The 18,207-nt window shown below is 49.4% G+C and overlaps 1 protein-coding gene across 1 annotated transcript; it reads right to left on the minus strand.

Annotated features, from left to right (window-relative positions):
- Positions 1–3,256: 3,256 nt before the first annotated feature.
- Positions 3,257–5,005, minus strand: LOC123055773 (9-cis-epoxycarotenoid dioxygenase NCED4, chloroplastic-like). The gene has a single exon (XM_044479639.1). The coding sequence runs from the start codon at positions 5,003–5,005 to the stop codon at positions 3,257–3,259; it is 1,749 nt and encodes a 582-aa protein (XP_044335574.1).
- Between the last annotated feature and the right edge of the window lie 13,202 nt (positions 5,006–18,207).

Here is an 18,207-nt window from a genome sequence, read left to right on the forward strand (position 1 = left end):
ATGCTCACGTTGGTGCAGACCCACTGCACCATCGTCGACGAGGGAGAAGATTACTTATTTCTACTTCTGGCTGCACCATAGTCAATCGGACAATGCTCACATTTGTGCAGACCCACTGCACCAGGCTCAACGGACGATGCACACGCCGGCGCCCACATGCTGCACAATGTGATTTTATTTCTGCTTCTTCAGATTGCATGAAATTGGTAAAGGAATCTATCCATTCCTAGAAGTATTTGACAATGCCATGTTGATGATCTAGCATCACCATCAACAAAGAGCCCACGAGTTACGAGATCGCCTCACTACTCACATTGTGGTCACCCTGATATAGCAAGAAAAATCATCGCTGGATGCAATTATTGCTTGGTGGATTCACTAGAATATTATATGGAAAAATTAGTTGGTTTCATATGAAAAGGTAATCTCACTTGATCTACTGTAAAACATAGCCTTCTCGGCTTTCTTAATACTGTTTGTTTCAGTGTGTATCCCATAGTTCAGAACACGTGTATCGTATAATTTACAATGCCTGATTTGGATAAAAAATGCTCCTTAATCCTGTCAAAGGTTGTTTGATAGCACTACCCTCAGCTGCTAATTTGTACCTGCATACTGTATCCATTATCTTTATTGAATTCTACAAAAAAAATAGTTTGTTGACTTGTTCATAATGCTTCTCATGTTTCCTATCCAATCAAACAAAATATAGTATACAATGCTTCTTCCTTCCCTTTAAATGGTTTATGGATCTTAATTCTCTTTATTAATAGTATCTTTCTTGGGATCAATTTTAGGCACATGATCTGAAAGCATAGAGAAGACATGTGAATTCCAAATCAAGGTGTGCAAAAGATTAGCTGCTGAGAAGTTTTACCCAAACGAGGAGATAATTAAATTGTATCTATGTGATGACAATTTGGATAAAGGTAAAAGTTAATAGCACTGCATTTAATATTCCTCGAATTCATCTGTACTTGAGAGTGAAGCTTCTGAACCTACTGCAAGTGCCAGTTGTATTTTTTTGGTTGTATTATTCTTACTTTGTTCTTCACTTTTTACCCGCATCAGAAGGACAGAATATGTTGATTATCCTCATCGTTATTTACTAAGTGAATCATCATTGTACTGTCTGCAGAAAGTGGTGATCAAAGGCTTGACTGGACTGAGCCTAAAGTTGATGATTTGGTTGATTTGCTAATTTGTATGCAGAATTGGGAATCATCTTATGTCTGACAGTTCACGCCTTCTTGCACTTCTCTATTGGCGTGGAGATGCAGAGACAAAGCCAAGAGGTCTTTCATGAGAACTACCACTCTCTTCATGGTTGTGGTTGCCGTCATCACTTGTGCTTACATCTGTGAATCCAAGAGGAGGCTTAGTGGTTAAGACTGCATGTCTCCATGTGCAGATAACTGCAATTCAGTGATGGGTTCTGAAGAACAAAGTTAAATTGTACATTGTGATGTTGTGTAGTCGTATTTGTAACTAATCTGCTGATATACTGATGAGGATGCAGATGTATGCTTACCATCCATGTCATATTGTGAATGAAACAAGGAAACTGTTCATTATGCAAATGCAAATACACATTGCAAATAAGAAAGTGAAAGGGGCGCACCTCGCCTGGCACCGCCCCAACTTCCTCTTGGCCAGTCCTACGAGGTGGTACTATTCTTCTTTGCGCACTACTGACTTTAGGCTTCTGGCCTGGACCACACAACATCTAATTGGGCTTCGGCTGGGCCTGCTCCACTCCACCAGCACACCATCAATCAAATACAAAACCGCAAAAACATATTAGAATACGCTAGGGATCGAACTTGAGACCTAAGGATAAATACGTCACATCTATACCATGTGGACTACCATCAACTTGCATTATCATAGTATTAGTTACCTCTAATAAGCCATCGCAGATATTCGATTTTTTTTGTTATGAATTTGTGAGGACTGTAATAGGCAAATTATTGGCCCATCTAAGGTTTCTGGCGGCCCGGCGGTATGAGGTAAAAATAATTGCCGGTAAACGGAATTGAACTCTAGACCTCCCATTGTTGAGTACTTATTAACTAAGCCAACCAACCTAGCTTCTGTTACGTGTTCGAGTTAATGTTGATTTACGTGTTAAATTAGTCCCACCTCGCACTCTTACACCCAATCCACCCAATTTATATATGCCTCGAGTTTCCTAGGTATCACGAAGCCGTCTAAGGAATCAAACGGGATGTGGCAGAAATAAGGAAGGAAATAGAGAGGTTAATTCGTGGGCTATACTAGTAAGGAAGGAAATTAGAAGGACGTGGCAAAAATAAGGAAGAAAAGAGAGAGGCTGATTCATGGGCTATACTGATAAGGAAATAGAGAGGCTAATTCGTGGGTAAATAAGGAGAAGAGGCTTATATATGTGTGTGTGTGGAAATAGAGAGGCTAATTCGTGGGTAAATAAGGAAGGAGAAGAGGCTTATATATGTGTGTGTGGTCGTACTAAATTGAATGGGACGTGACACAGAAATAAATTGGGGCCTATATGTGCTAGGAGCGTAAACGCATTAGTGGCTACTTGAGATAGGATGGCTCAATTTAAATATTATCATGTTTACCAATACTTTTTGCATGACGTTTGAAAGACTAGAATTCAGAGCAACCTTTTTGATTTTAATTGCTTAATTCATAGGATGAAATATGATGAAAATCCTATCTTTACACTATCTATCTTCCTTCATTTCTTTGTCCATCTCTCCATCTATTTTGTGAGATTTCAGGAGTCTGACAGATGAAGGTGGTTTGGTTGATACATGCCACCAACGGGTCACCCTCCAAGTAGTCCGATTGCTCACATGTAATTGTTCGTCCTCACTAATGTTCTCCTTACACGCCCTCCCACAATGCGCAAATGAGGAGAAGAAACATAATGAATCAAAGTCTCTTGCTTGTCTGCATCATGCCAACCTCCTGCACTAGGCATACAGTGCTGGCACATGTGTTGTATCCATAAAACTAGATTATGTATGCTCCATTGCAACGCATGAGCTTTTTTGTTTCTCCCGTTGCAACGCACGGGCATTTTTGCTAATTATCATCAATTTTTTTAAAAAAAATCAGTACCCACGGGCGTATATAGTTCAAGTGACCTAATTAATCACAAAAACTTTTCAGTTACAAACTTAAGTAATTGTATATACCCAAAAAAAAAGTGCTGTAAGTCTACCTAATTCGTTTTCTATGTCACTGCTAGCTACGAGTAGCTAGCTAGCTATAGCTGGGCCTGTCGCTGCAGCTCCGTGGCGGTGATGAACGTGCCGTGGAATCCGTACGGCACGCGCCCCGGCAGCTCTACAGTGGCCTCCGAGCGCAAGTCCCGGGCGTTGACAACCAGTAGCTCCGACGACGTGCCGTCGGCGCTACCGCGGCTCTCGTCGTGCACGAAGCAGAGCACGTACCCGTCGTCCTCCGCGCCGGAGCCATCCGCGTGCGGCACGAAGCAGGGCTCACCGCCGTACCGACCCTCGCCGTAGGTGAACTTCTCCGCCGTGCCGGACTCGAGGTCCACCTTGGCGAAACCGGAAACCCTGGGCCACGGCTCAGCGATGGCGAGGTAGGCATACCGCGTCTTCCTCCCCAGGAGCTGCCGGTTCACCATGCCGGCCTCAAGGTTCACCTGGTCGGCCTCCCGCAGCACGGCGCGGCGGCGGGACGTACCGGTGCGCGGGTCGAGGCGTATCTCCGAGAGCACGCTGCGGAAGCTCTGCTCCTGGTCCGGTGACTCGTTGAACACGGCGTCCGGCGGTGTCATGCAGGACCCAATGACTACGATCTCACCGGTGGCCTCGCCCCCCCACGCGTTCCAGAGATGGAAGCAGAAGCAGTCGGGGACCTCCACCCACCGGAGCTCCAAAGCGTTGGCAGCGCGCTTCGGCAGCACGCCGAACCGCGCCGTCTTGTTCTTGTCGTACACCACCGGCGAGCCGCCTAGCACCATCTCTTGGAGCTTGAAAACGATCTGCTGGTCAGGGACGACGGCGTAGTTCTCGGTGACGGCAAAGTCGTGGATCATTGGTGGCTCGTCGACCGGGATATCGACGTCGTGGGATTTGTGCCCGTCGGCTGTGAAGTACAAGTACTTGAGGTAAGGTTTCGAGACAACATTGTAGCTGAGCGCAAAAAGCTCGCCGGTGGCCGGGTCGAGCTTGGGGTGCGCGATCATGGCGCCATCGAGCTGCCCATTGAAGTCGTAGCGGCCGACCGTCTCAAGGTCGCCATCGGGGGTGACGCGAACGTGGTAGGGGAGGTCGTCCTCGGACATGGCGAGGAGGCGGCCGTCGTGGTACACCAGCCCAGCGTTGGCGACACCGATCCCTTGAGACGCGTCGACCACGCCACAGAGCGACCTTGCCCCAAAGAGCGCCAGCCGCGCCACGCCAGAGTGGCCGTGGAGCTCGCCGATAGCCTTGGGGAAAATGGGGCGGCCAATCTCGCGCTCCTGCCGAAGCCTTGCCGTCTCCGTGAACCGGCACGCGTAGGACTCGGCACGGCCACCGCCTAGGCGTACGGCGTGGAGCATCCCGTCGCCGTCGAACAGGTGGTGGCCAGCGCGCGGCGCGTGGAGCGGGTTGGCGCCGTTGCGGACGTACACGCCTTCGAGGCACGCCGGGACGCGGCCTGACACGACAGGGAGGTCCTCCGGCCCGGCGGGTGGAAGCTCCCCCACCGGCGCGTAGTTACCGGCGATCTGCACGGCCGGATCCACCGTTCGCGGCAGCGGGTGCTTGCGCTCGAGGATGCCGGCGACAAGCCTGTCCTCCACCGCGTCCAACGCAGCTGCCACCATGCGCTGGAACGGGTTGGGCCACTTTTTCCGCGCGGGAGCCGCTCGCATTGGGCCCTTCCAAGTGACAACAGCAGAGCCATCGGCGTTCTTGCGGGGATCGTTAGGGGCGACCTTAGCCGGTGGCCTGACGACGCTGCCGGGGGCAGCGGCCGGAGCAGTGATAGACGACGCCATTGCCAGTTGTGTAGCTGATCAAGGCTCTCGAGCTAGATCGAGAATTGAGATGGTTTCTTGTCCTACGTTGTACTATGTACGGAGCTGCGAGTGACAAGCTCAAACTGAGCTGAGGAGTGGGAGGGAGGTGGGTTTGAGGAGCTTGGGTTCGGGGCTGGGAGTGGAATTTATAGGAGGCGGAGGGAGTTGGCGGTGCAGTGGTCAAAACTCAAATGGAGGGAAGCCATCAGCCATGGGATGGACACGTGGCGGGATGTTCTAGAGAGCGAGCGCGATGGCCGTGGGAATGGGCCTATCCTCTGCCTCTTACGTTCCCCTCGTGTCAGAGCTGCACAGTGGAGCTGCCAGTGCCCGTCTTGTCTTGTGGCCGCTTCAGCGGGATGCGCGGGAGTAGTAGCTGAACGTTCTGGAAGTAGAACAACTCCTCATTCCAGAACTTCTCTATGATGCTTCTTATTCGTTGGTGAGGCGTGACCATGCGTGTGTATGCCACGAGCGGCGCTAACTTTAACTTAGGTTTTATGTCGTACAAGCACACTGCACACCACATATATACAATCATACTCTGTTTGCAGCTCTGTAGCATCTGAGAGGACAGAGAATATATAGCTTGGTTTGTGAACAGTACAGATAAGCTAAATCAAAAACTCAATTCGGTGCCCAAGCTCATCTGCACCCGCTCAGAAAAAGAATCAAAACAAATACTAAAAAAAAAATCAAAAAACTTCAAAAAAATGTGTGATAGACAATTATATGCGTGAGGTTCGCTTCAAATTTCAACTTATTTGAACATCTGAGCAGCTCTCAGCAAAAAAACAAATCGGGTCAGAACAGTGTGCGAACAGTGAATTTTTTTACAGACCCTGAATTTGTCTTTTTTGCTGAGAGTTGCTTAGATGTTCAAATGAGCGTACCTCACGCATAAACTTATCTACCACACAAAAAATTGGAATTGTTTGAATTTTTTTAGTATTTGTTTTGATTTTTTTCGTCAGTGGAGTGCAGATGAGCTTGGGAGCAGAAACGCCGCACTCTAAATCAAATATTTTATGTTGCATTCTGTTGTAATTGATCTAACACTAGTACAATATATTGCAGTACATATTGCCAAAGATTTGGAGTACAAGAGAAGTAGTACATGTTAAACGTATTCTATCTTTGTCTCTTTAATCTCTATCTTTAATCCCATTATATACTTCTAACATTTTGATATATGGTGCTTTTTAGCACTTGGCAGAGAGATCCCATCGGACTCCAGGGCGACGAAGGCAGGCAAAGGCGTATCCGTGGAGATAACAAGTGAAACATATGAACTCAAGTCATATCCATAAGCTCCATTTGAGATGTCATGAAGCCATAATTGATAGGTAACAATGCCAAGTGACTAACACAACATGATAATATTGATAAAGAGGCATCAAATAGTACTAAGGGCATCTCCAGCTGACCCTCAAATCGGACACCGCATCTGTTTGTGGACCAGTGAAGACCAGTCCACAAACAATGATACGGGAGCCGGCCTTCCAACCATGCCCCCTAAACTTCCGCCTCTTTTTTTTTTAAGTCTGCAAGCTCAAAATAGTTATAGAAAATTGCACAGTTCATCCATAAATAACATGCAAATATTCTCTAGTACAACAATAGTTCAATTGTAAATATTACATCTGAGATAACCGGATGTTTAACAAGTTTGTTGAATTCATCGATTCCAAATTCAATGATAGTAGTCAAAACCGGCACAAGCCTTCCCACACATACTAGATACTACCATTGAGTTTCATCCAACAATGTATATGTGTAGATTGTCTGCCTTCGATCATGTAGTACATCTGGCAGCATGTGCAATCTTTACAACATGAGAGCAACGTTGAGTGAACGAATGAATTAACAAACATGTATAGCAACATGAAACAAAGCTTACAATCCGACGTTTTCCCAAAAATCTTCATAGATCTCTTTCCGATGAAAAATCTTTTTTGTGTATGTGAAGCAAGTCTCCGTATCTTATTGGTGAAACTAAACACTTGAAATTCAGCAGAACCCATGTTTTCTTCTTTTTCTCTTTAACCATAAATCCCCAAAAAAAACATCTACCTCCTATCTTTTTCATGTACTTTTCTAATCAGGAAAAATAAAACATCATTTCAGTTATTTTGAAGTTATTCTAATCTCGTACACACACAAATTTGCAGTTATTCATCTACTACCAAAATTTGGATTTATTTTATCGACACAAATTGGATTTGGATAGAAGGTACATTCTTTCTAATATTTTAGATATAAGAAATTTCTTCTATCTAAAATATTAGATAGAATTTTGTGGATCTCCATGGTCGATGATGGCCACAGTGTCTTCACTTGTTCAGCCGCCCCGCAAAACTCTACGAGAGAGTTCAGATGGTGTATCATCAATGTGATATCGACTTTACATTGCATTGACGGATGATGTGCATGTTGTAGGGCGCAAAGTTCTTTTGCACATGAAACGAACCATGCATGCGCTGCCAAAAGATCGAGCCCTTGAGTTCCTGCCTATAAAGTCCGCAGATACGGCCGACCACACCTCACAGAGCAACTCATCCTCCCTCACCGAGTACTCTAGAAAACAACAACCAGTTCAACAAAAAAGATCAATGGAATTTGACCGAACACTCGCCGGGCATGGTGTCCTCCATGGACGCCGTCAAGGGGGGGGGGAGGGGGCGAAGGGTACCTGGCTGCAGAGGGATTCTGGGTGGACGGCAGCGATCTTGGTGGGGCCTCCTGGAGCGTATTCTTGACTCCTTCAAAAAATTCCCGGGAGGGATGGCGTTCTGAGCGCTAGATGTCGTCAAGTTCTGAGGTTGCAATCATGAGATTATGAGCCGGGCTAAAGTAGGTCATCCAGTTCACGTGCGCCACGCCCCTCGATGCCTGCGTGCGCCTTCCAGCCAATGTCCATCTTGGCCACCTTGCTAGATCTTATGCAAGGCTTGTTCCGAGTCCGGACAGGCTCCCTTGATGCTAGCAACTCGGTTTGCCGCTAAAGTAGGAGGGTACGCTCCCGCTGTTGGTGGCGGGAGATCTGTAGGTTTTGTTTGTCGATCACCTCGAGGTTGTTGCTGGCATCGTCCACGCCTGTCACCAGCATGGTGAGGACAGCAAGACTATTGTCGTTGAGATCGGAAGGAGCCTAGGCCTCTTCTGCAACACTAGAGTTGTTGATGTTGTTGATGTTGGGGAACGTAGCAATAATTCAAAATTTTCCTACGTGTCACCAAGATCAATCTAGGAGATGCTAGCAACGAGAGAGAGGGAGTGCATCTTCGTACCCTTGAAGATCGCTAAGCGGAAGCGTTACAAGAACGCGGTTGGTGGAGTCGTACTCGCGGCGATTCAAATCACGGAAGATCCGATCTAGCGCCGAACGGACGGCACCTCCGCGTTCAACACACGTACAGCCCGGGGACGTCTCCTCCTTCCTGATCCAGCAAGGGGAGAGGAGAAGTTGAGGGAGAACTCCAGCAGCACGACGGCGTGGTGGCAATGGAGCTCGTGGTTCTCCGGCAGTGCTTCGCTAAGCACTACGGAGGAGGAGGAGGTGTATGAGGAGGGAGGGCTGCGCCAGGGAAGAGGTGAGGCTGCCCTCCCACCCCTCCACTATATATAGGGGCAAGGGGAGAGGGGGAGGCGCCCTAGGGTTTCCCCTAGGGGGCGGCGGCCAAGCAGATTGGATCTCCCTAGGGAAAATCCTAGGGAGACTTGCCGCCCAAGCCAAGCAGGTGGAGGCTTGCCTCCCAAGCCAGGTGGAGGCGCCCCACCACCCCAAGTAACGTGGGAAAGGGTGTGGGGGGCGCACCACCCCTTAGTGGGCTGGTTTGCCCCTTCCCCTTTGGCCCATGAGGCCCTCCAACACTTGCCGGGGCTCCCGAAACACCTTTCGGTCATGCTGGCCATAGCCTGGTACCCTCGGAACACTTCCGGACTCCAATACCCTTCGTCCAATATATCGATCTTCACCGCCGGACCATTCCGGAACTCCTCATGATGTCCGGGATCTCATCCGGGACTCCGAACAACCTTCGGTAACCACATACTATTTCCCATAACAACTCTAGCGTCACCGAACCTTAAGTGTGTAGACCCTACGGGTTCGGGAACCATGCAGACATGACCGAGACACCTCTCCGGCCAATAACCAATAGCGGGATCTGGATACCCATATTGGCTCCCACATGTTCCACGATGATCTCATCGGATGAACCACGATGTCGGGGATTCAATCAATCCCGTATACAATTCCCTTTGTCTATCGGCATGTTGCTTGCCCGAGATTCGATCGTCGGTATCCCAATACCTCGTTCAGTCTTGTTACCGGCAAGTCTCTTTACTCGTTCCGTAACGCATGATCCCGTGGCTAACTCCTTAGTCATATTGAGCTCATTATGATGATGCATTACCGAGTGGGCCCAGAGATACCTCTCTGTCATACGGAGTGACAAATCCCAGTCTCGATTCGTGCCAACCCAACAGACACTTTCGTAGATACCTATAGTGCACCTTTATAGCCACCCAGTTACGTTGTGACGTTTGGTACACCCAAAGCATTCCTACGGTATCTAGGAGTTGCACAATCTCATGGTCTAAGGAAACGATACTTGACATTAGAAAAGCTCTTAGCAAACGAACTACACGATCTTGTGCTATGCTTAGGATTGGGTCTTGTCCACCACATCATTCTCCTAATGATGTGATCCCGTTATCAATGACATCCAATGTCCATGGTCAGGAAACCCATAACCATCTATTTATCAACGAGCTAGTCAACTAGAGGCTTACTAGGGACATGTTGTGGTCTATGTATTCACACATGTATTACGGTTTCCAGTTAATACAATTATAGCATGAACAATAGACAATTATCATGAACAACGAAATACAATAATAACCATTTTATTATTGCCTCTAGGGCATATTTCCAACAGTCTCCCACTTGCACTAGAGTCAATAATCTAGTTCACATCACTATGTGATTGTAATGAATCCAACACCCATGGGGTTTGTTCATATCTCGCTTGTGAGAGAGGTTACTAGTCAACGGGTCTGAACCTTTCAGATCCGTGTGTGCTTTACAAATCTCTATGTCATCTTGTAGATGCAGCTACACGCGCTACTTGGAGCTATTCCAAATAACTACTCTACTATACGAATCCGGTTTACTACTCAGAGTCATCCGGATTGTGACGCCCCCGATTTGACCGTACACTAATCATGCACGCAAATGTGTACGACCAAGATCAGGGACTCACGGGAAGATATCACAACACAACTCTAAAACATAAATAAGTCATACAAGCATCATAATACAAGCCAGGGGCCTCGAGGGCTCGAATACAAGTGCTCGATCATAGACGAGTCAGCGGAAGCAACAATATCTGAGTACAGACATAAGTTAAACAAGTTTTGCCTTAAGAAGGCTAGCACAAAAGTAGCAACGATCGAAGAGGCAAGGCCTCCTGCCTGGGACCTCCTAACTACTCCTGGTCGTCGTCAGCGGCCTGCACGTAGTAGTAGGCACCTCCAGTGCCGTGGGAGTCGTCGTCGACGGTGGCGTCTGGCTCCTGGACTCCAACATCTGGTTGCGACAACCAGATAGAAAGGAAAGGGGGGAAAAAGAGGGAGAGAAGCAACCGTGAGTACTCATCCAAAGTACTCGCAAGCAAGGAGCTACACTACATATGCATGGGTATATGTGTAAAGGGGCATATCAGTGGACTGAACTGCAGAATGCCAGAATTAAAAGGGGGATAGCTAGTCCTGTCGAAGACTACGCTTCTGGTCATCTCCATCTTGCAGCATATAGAAGAGAATAGAGTGAAGTCCTCCAAGTAGCATCGCATAGCATAATCCTACCCGGCAATCCCCTCCTCGTCTCCCTGTTAGAGAGCGATCACCGGGTTGTATCTGGCACTTGGAAGGGTGTATTTTATTCAGTATCCAGTTCTAGTTGTCATAAGGTCAAGGTACAACTCCGGGTCGTCCTTTTACCGAGGAACACGGCTATTCGAATAGATAAACTTCCCTGCAGGGGTGCACCACATAACCCAACACGCTCGATCCCATTTGGCCGGACACACTTTCCTGGGTCATGCCCGGCCTCGTAAGATCAACACGTCGCAGCCCCACCTAGGCTCAACAGAGAGGTCAGCACGCCGGTCTAAACCTATGCGCGCAGGGGTCTGGGCCCATCGCCCTAAGCACACCTGCACGTTGCGAACGCGGCCGCGAGCAGACCTAGCAACCCACACGATCACGGCGGTTACGTCAAAGCGGTCCAACACGGCGCGCGCCACTCAGTCGCTGACGTCAAAAGAGCTTCGGCTGATACCACGACGTCGGGATACCCATAACTACTCCCACGTAGATGGTTAGTGCGTATAGACCAAATGGCCAGACTCAGATCAAATACCAAGATCTCGTTAAGCGTGTTAAGTATTCGCGAACGCCGACCAGGGCCAGGCCCACCTCTCACCTAGGCGGTCTCAACCTGCCCTGTCGCTTCGCCACAAAGATCCACTTGCGGGTACTCCTACGAGCCGACCCGACTTTAGTCATCTCAGGTGTCATGTATATAATATATAAGTATATGCCCGTGTCCACCGCCCAGGTGATCACGGCCCGATAGTATAGCACAGCAGACGGACAAGAATGTAGGGCCACTGATGGAAAACTAGCATCCTATACTAAGCAGTAGGGTAGCAGGTAAGGGAAACAACTGTAGCAACAATGACAGGCTATGCAACAGAATAGGATTAACCGAAAGTAGTAACATGCTACACTACTCTAATGCAAGCAGTATAGAGGAGAGTAGGCGATATCTGGTGATCAAGGGGGGGCTTGCCTGGTTGCTCTGGCAAGTAGGAGGGGTCGTCGACTCCGTAGTCGAACTGGGCAGCAGCAGTGTCGGTCTCGTAGTCTACCGGAGAGAAGAGGGGGAAGAAACAGTAAATACAATGCAAACACAAGCATGACGATGCGTGACATGACAGTGAGCGGTGCTAGGGGTGTCCTAACGCGACAGTAGGTGGTACCGGTGAAGGGGGGGAACATCCGGGAAAGTATTCCCGATGTTTTGCGTTTTCGGACAGAAGGACCGGAGGGGGAAAGTTGCGAGTTCGATAGGTTAGGGAGGTGTGGTGGACGCACGGACTGCGTATCCGGATTCGTCTCGTCGTTCTGAGCAACTTTCATATAGAAAACATTTTCATCCGAGTTACGGTTTAAAAGATATGAATTTTCAAAGTTTATTTGAATTTCTGGAATTATTTAATTAACAGAAAAAGGGATATGACGTCAGCATGACGTATGAGTGACGTCAGCGGTCAACAGTCCGGGTTGACTGGTCAAACTGACAAGGGGGACCCACCTGTCATAGACAGTGGGTTAACAGAGGATTAAACTAATTAGTTTTTAGTTAATTAACTACTGGGCCCACCTGTCAGTGAGAGATTAATTAAACTAATTATTTTTATTTATAAAACATTTTCTTTTTTTAATTTTTGCGGCGGGGCCCGCATGTCAGTGACTGGGCCTGCCCAGTCAGCAGTTGACTGGGTCAACCCAGTCAACTGGGGCCCGTGGGGGCCACTGGCAGTGACCCAGGGGGTGGCCCCAGGTGTGCCACGTCGGCGGCCGGCGCCGGCGCAACTCCGGCGACCAAAACCGCGGCGGTCCCTCGCCGGAGTTGGCCGGAATTGCGCTACGGGGCTCGGGGAGGAACGGGGCTAGGCCCATTCGAAAGAACTCGCAGCGCCGCATCCAGGGGTGGCCGGGGCTTCGCCGGACTCGGCCGGAATCGGCGCCGGCGAGCGGCGGAGGCGGCGGCGCGCACGGGTGCCCGACGGAAACAGGGCTACGGCAGGCGGTCGAGCAAGCGGAGGGGCTGGGGAGCTTCTACGTGCGGTGGGGAGCGCTGTGAGCTTGAGCCCGTGACCATTTGGTCACCGGAGACCCGCCGGCGGCGAGCTCCGCGGCGCGGCGTTCGGGCGCGCGTGGGGGAAAAGCTAGGGAGCGTGGGCGAGCTAGCGGAGTGGGGGAGGAGGTAGAGGAGCTCACCGCGTGGCGCAAGAAAGGCCCGTGGGTGCTTAGGAGCAGCAGGTCGGCGCCGGGGAAGAAGGGGGGTCGCCGGCGTCCGAGGTTGAAGGCGAGCTCGGGGAGGCCGTTGCGGTGGCTCCGAGCTTCGACGGAGAGGCGGAGGGGGTGTAGTCGAGGGCGGCGACGTCGTACGACACGGCGGGGTGGCGAGTGGGGCACGGTGGCCGCGAGAACGACGGGAACAGCGGCGAGCGCGTCGGGCGTGGGGAAGAGGGGGGGCGGCGCGGATCCGGGGGAGGGAAGGGGGAGGCGCGGGGGTGAGTGGGAGAGAGGCCCGAGGAGGCGGGGGAGCTGGCGACCTTATCCCCTCCGGCGTCGGTGCCGGCGAGGGGGTCGGGCGGCAGCGCGCCCCTGTTCCGACCCGGTCGGGGGAACAGGGAAGGGGCGAGGGAGGAGGTGGGCTGGGCCGGGGGCGCGGGGGTGCGGCCCAGTTTGGGCCGGGGGGGTTCGGTGCAGATGGGCCACGGGTCCAGTGGGGGGGGAAGGCCTGCTCCCCTTTTTTTTTCTCTGACTGTTTCTGTTTTCTGTTTTCTTTTTATTTGTTTATTTCCTTTTCTGTTTTATTTCATTTAAAGTATTTAGGCATTTTATAAATAGGAGTTTTCTCCACCATAATTGCCAGTGTATTATTTAGCACCCACAGAACATTTTTGTTTGAGTTTTGAAAACTTTTATTTTTCACTTTAATTATATTTGAAGTTTGAACTAGGAGTTTGACAGGGGTGTGGTTCAAATGTGATCAAGCCCTGTTTAGCAACATGATTAGCTTAATCACAGGGGGTTACTGTAGCATGATTCTCAGGGTGTTACAAATCTCCTCCACTACAAGAAATCTCGTCCCGAGATTTAGGAGGTAGAAGGAAACAGTGCGGGGTATTCTTCGCGCAGACGATCCTCTCGTTCCCAAGTGGCCTCATCTTCAGAATGGTGCGACCACTGGACTTTGAGAAACTTGATCGCCTTCTGACGTGTGCGGCGTTCAGCTTGGTCGAGAATGCGGACCGGATGCTCCTTATAGGAGAGGTCTTGCTGTAATTCGAGCACTTCATGATCCACAGCTCGGATTGGATCCTTGAAGCAACGGCGGAGCTGTGACACATGGAACACATCGTGAACCTGAGAAAGGTTCGGCGGTAGTTCCAGTTGGTATGCCACTTTTCCACGCCTTTCGAGAATAGTGAATGGGCCAATATAGCGAGGAGCTAGTTTGCCCTTGATCCCGAAGCGGTGAGCACCCTTCATAGGTGTGACTCGAAGATAAGCCTTTTCGCCAGGTTGATAGACCATGTCTTTATGATGACGGTCATACTGACTCTTCTGACGTGACTGAGCAGTCTTGAGATTCTCGCGAATAATGCGGACTTGTTCTTCGGCATCTTGGATAATATCCGGACCGAAGAGTGGACGTTCCCCAGTTTCTGACCAGTTCAGAGGGGTTCGGCACTTTCGTCCATATAACACTTCGAAGGGGGCCATCTTCAGACTAGCTTGATAGCTATTATTATAAGAGAACTCAGCATACGGGAGAGATTCCTCCCATTTCTTGCCGAAGGAAATAACGCAAGCTCGAAGCATGTCTTCGAGAACTTGGTTGACGCGTTCAACTTGTCCTTGCGATTGAGGATGAAACGCAGTACTGAATGACAGATGAGTTCCCATTGCTTCTTGGAAACTTGCCCAGAATCTTGAAGTGAATAAGCTGCCACGGTCTGAGCTGATAACCAATGGAATACCGTGGAGTGAAACAATCCTGGACATATAGAGCGTTGCCAACTGGCTAGCAGTGATCGTTTCTTTGACCGCCAGAAAATGTGCAACTTTGGAAAGCCGGTCAATGACGACAAGAATAGCATCATTACCTTTCTGCGATTTGGGAAATCCAGTGACGAAGTCCATCTCAACATGGTCCCATTTCCATTCAGGAATAGAGATAGGTTGCAGAGTTCCAGCAGGCCTTTGATGTTCTGCTTTGATACGACGGCAAACGTCACACTCAGCAACATAACGAGCAATGTCTTGCTTCATATTAGACCACCAGAATCTTTGACGGATATCTTGGTACATCTTTGTACTACCCGGATGGATACTTAGAGGCGTATCATGAGCTTCTTTCATAACTTCCTGTGTCATATCCAGGTTTTTCTCTGCACATGGCACCACTAGGCGGCCCTTGAAGTATAGGGTGCCATCTTCAGAAATGGTGAAGAATGAGGGCTTTCCTTCTGCGAGGTAGCGCTTAATCTTGTAGGCTTCAGAGTCATACTTCTGTAGCCTTTTGATGCTGTCCTCGAGATCTGGTTTAGCAACTAGGGTATTGAGGGAACCCTGGGTAACAACGTGGAGGTTCACCTTGCCAAATTCCTTAGGAGGGGGAGCGAGTGCACCCGGAGGAACAATATGGAGGTTCAGCTTCCTGAATTCCTCAACAAGCGAGGGCTGAACTTTATGAACCTGGAGGTGGTTGCAGTAAGACTTGCGGCTCAAGGCATCAGCCATTACATTAGCCTTGCCTGGCGTATAGGAAATACCCAAGTCAAAGTCTGCAACAAGCTCCATCCATCTCTGCTGACGGAGGTTCAGATCTGGCTGAGTAAACAGATACTTCAGACTTTGGTGGTCAGTGAAGATCTCGCAACGATTACCGAGAAGGTAATGTCGCCACTGCTTCAGCGCATGAATGACGGCAGCAAGTTCGAGGTCGTGAACTGGGTAGTTCTCTTCGTGAGGGCGCAATTGTCGAGAGGCATAAGCAATCACTCTGCGGTCTTGCATTAGGACACAGCCTAATCCTTGACGGGAAGCGTCGCAGTAGATGACGAAGTCCTTCTTAGTATCAGGTGGAGCTAGAACTGGAGCAGAAGTCAACTTGTCTTTGAGTGCCTGGAAACTTTCCTGACATTTGTCTGTCCATTGGAACTTGACGCCCTTATGCAACAGGTTAGTCAGAGGCCTGGCGATCTTAGAGAAGTTCTCGACAAATCGACGGCAATAGCTGGCGAGACCGAGAAAACTTCTGACTTGCTTAACGTTCTTGGGAGGAGTCCAATCAAGAATAGCCTGAACTCGTTCAGGGTTGACGGCAATACCATCCTTAGAGATGACATGCCCAAGATAGGTTACTTCGGGTAGCCAGAATTCACATTTGGAGAACTTGGCATATAGTTGATGTTCTCGTAGCTTTTCCAGCACAAGTCGAAGATGTTCAGCATGTTCTTCTTCGTTCTTGGAGAATATCAGGATATCATCCAGATAAACCACGACGAACTTGTCGAGGTAATCCATGAATATGTAGTTCATCAGACGAGAGAAGGTGGCTGGAGCATTGGTTAAACCGAAAGACATGACGGTGTACTCGTATGAACCATAGCGAGTCACGAAGGCGGTCTTTGGGATATCCTCTTCGCGAACACGGATCTGGTGGTAGCCCAACCTCAAGTCGAGCTTAGAGAACACTGACGAACCCGCCAGTTGATCATACAGATCATTGATCCGAGGAAGAGGGTATTTATTCTGAATGGTAGCTTGGTTTATAGGACGGTAGTCTTGAACTAACCGGTTTGTCCCATCCTTCTTCTTGACAAAGAGAGAAGGTGCTCCCCAAGGAGAGCAACTTGGGCGAATGAATCCTTTGCGAAGAGACTTGTCGATTTCCTCCTTAAGCTCAAGGAGTTCATGCGGCGGCATTTTGTAGGGTCGCTTGGCTATAGGAGTGGTGCCTGGTTTCAAGTCGATGATGAATTCGACAGCTCTAGCAGGGGGAATCCCCGGAAGTTCTTCAGGGAAGACGTCGAGGAATTCACGCACGACGGGAATGTTTTCAATGCCCTCGAGTGGTGCAGCGTTCAATGCATTCAATGCATAGAGCCTTGCCTCGGCATTTTGCACCAGATGGGCTTGGTAAGTAACTATCTCATCTGAAGGGTGTAGCAGATGGACGGTCTTAGTGGTGCAAACGATTGAAGCAGTATGCGCTTTTAACCAATTCATTCCCAGAATGAGATCAATGCTACAGGACTTCAGTACGATGGGAGAGACAAGAAATTCCAGTCCTTCAATTTCAACAGTAACATCGCGACTAACCATAGAGGTTTGACATTGGCCCGCAGGGGTGTGTACCACTAGCGGAGTGTTTATCTCTTCGTAATGAATGCCATGCAGGAATGCAAATTCTGCTGATATGAATGAATGGGATGCTCCTGTATCAAATAAAACGGATGCTGGTACTGAATTTACGAGGAGTGTACCCATCACAGTAGCAGGCTGGTCTTGAGCTTCGCTGAGATCAACGTGGTTGGCATGAGCACGACCATAAGACTTAGCATTGTTGTTGCGGGGCTGGTTGTTACCACGGCCAGCTGCTGGAAGGGCCAGTTGATTCTGGTTCTGATAGCAGTTCCTGGCAAAGTGACCCGGTTGACCACACTTGAAGCACAGACCATTATCGGGAGTGGGAACAGGAGCCCCAGGTGGGGGAGCTGGTAGCTTTGACTGCTTAGATGGTGGAGGAGGCAGACGCGGTGCAGCATAAGATTTCCTGGGAGCAGGTGCATTTGGACGATACATGCTGTTTGGGATCCATATCTTACGCTTCTGTGAGGGCGAGCCCGAAGATGAGCCCGTGTCACGGTTGCGCCTCTGAGAGCTCTGGTATTCCTGCAGACCAGTCTCGACATTGATGGCCTTATTCACCAAGGTGGCGAAATCAGCAAAGTCATGCACTAGAAGTGCGAGCTTGATGTCAGCTTGAAGGCCATCACGGAACTTCTCCTGTCTGCGTGCATCAGTTGCAATGTCTTCTTCAGCATAGCGGGACAAGTCCAGAAACTCCCGCTGATAAGCTTCAACAGTTTTGTTGCCTTGGGTGAGGTTGCGGAACTCACGCTTCTTCCGGTCCATGACTCCCTGAGGAATGAAGCGGGCACGGAAAGCAGCTTGGAAGTCTGGCCATGTGATGATTGTTCCAGCTGGCAGAGTACGCCTGTGGCTGTCCCACCATTGAGCTGCGGGTCCCTTCAAGAAGAAGGAAGCAAAGGTGACATAGCTGGCAGGGGCTACATCAGCAGACTCCA

The sequence above is a fragment of the Triticum aestivum genome, chromosome 2D (genome assembly GCF_018294505.1).
Source record: "Triticum aestivum cultivar Chinese Spring chromosome 2D, IWGSC CS RefSeq v2.1, whole genome shotgun sequence".
NCBI classification, from domain to species: domain Eukaryota; kingdom Viridiplantae; phylum Streptophyta; class Magnoliopsida; order Poales; family Poaceae; genus Triticum; species Triticum aestivum.

Coding starts and splice junctions, on each gene's coding strand:
- LOC123055773 (XM_044479639.1), bottom strand. CDS start 5,005: ATGGCGTCGTCTATCACTGCTCCGGCCGCTGCCCCCGGCAGCGTCGTC.